The 843-nt window shown below is 62.8% G+C and overlaps 1 protein-coding gene across 1 annotated transcript in view; it reads left to right on the top strand.

Moving 5' to 3' along the window:
- PCSK4 (proprotein convertase subtilisin/kexin type 4) overlaps positions 1-843 on the top strand; it is a 9,620-nt gene that overhangs the window by 3,121 nt on the left and 5,656 nt on the right. Inside the window, exons 7-8 of the mRNA XM_011964107.1 lie at positions 1-56; positions 132-344. Coding sequence (XP_011819497.1) covers positions 1-56; positions 132-344 — 269 coding nt within the window. The remainder of the gene's footprint in view (positions 57-131; positions 345-843) is intronic.

The raw sequence follows: 843 nt of genomic DNA, 5'->3' as shown, positions 1-843 counted from the left end.
CGGTGGACGGCCCCGGCATCCTCACCCGCGAGGCCTTCCGGCGCGGCGTGACCAAGGTGAGTGGGAGCCCAAGGAGGGCCAGGGTGGCAGGCCAGGCCGACGCCCCCTCCCCGCCCCTCCTGGTTTCCCAGGGCCGCAGCGGGCTGGGCACGCTCTTCATCTGGGCCTCGGGCAACGGCGGCCTGCACTACGATGACTGCAACTGCGACGGCTACACCAACAGCATCTACACGCTCTCCGTGGGCAGCACCACCCAGCAGGGCCGCGTGCCCTGGTACAGCGAAGCCTGTGCCTCCACCCTCACCACCACCTACAGCAGCGGCGTGGCCACCGACCCGCAGATCGTGAGTGCAGCCGCCCCAACAGGGTCCCCTCCCCAGGCCCAGCCCGGCCTCCTCACCTCCCTCCTGTCCCCACCACTGTGACTTAGCACCCTCCCAAAGCTGCTTTGAAAACGCAAATCCAGGCTGGGCGCAGTGGCTCACGCCTGTAATCCCAGCACTTTGGGAGGCCCAGGCAGGCGGATCACGAGATCAGGAGATGGAGACCATCCTGGCTAACACGGTGAAATCCTGTCTCTACTAAAAATACAAAAAATTAGCCAGGCATGGTGGTGGGCGCCTGTAGTCCCAGCTACTCGGGAGGCTGAGGTAGGAGAATCGCTTGAACCCGGGAGGCAGAGGTTGCAGTGAGCCAAGATTGCACCACTGCCCTCCAGCCTGGGCGACAGAGCAAGACTCTGTCTCTAAAAAAAAAAAAAAAAAGGAAGTTATGCAGGAGAGAGAAGGATCTAGAACAGGGATTGGGGGAAGGAGCGGAGTGGGGACCTGGGGACCTGCAGTC

The sequence above is a fragment of the Colobus angolensis genome, unplaced genomic scaffold, assembly GCF_000951035.1.
Source record: "Colobus angolensis palliatus isolate OR3802 unplaced genomic scaffold, Cang.pa_1.0 Scaffold64, whole genome shotgun sequence".
NCBI lineage: Eukaryota > Metazoa > Chordata > Mammalia > Primates > Cercopithecidae > Colobus > Colobus angolensis.
This window is presented reverse-complemented; position numbering and strand designations above follow the sequence as displayed.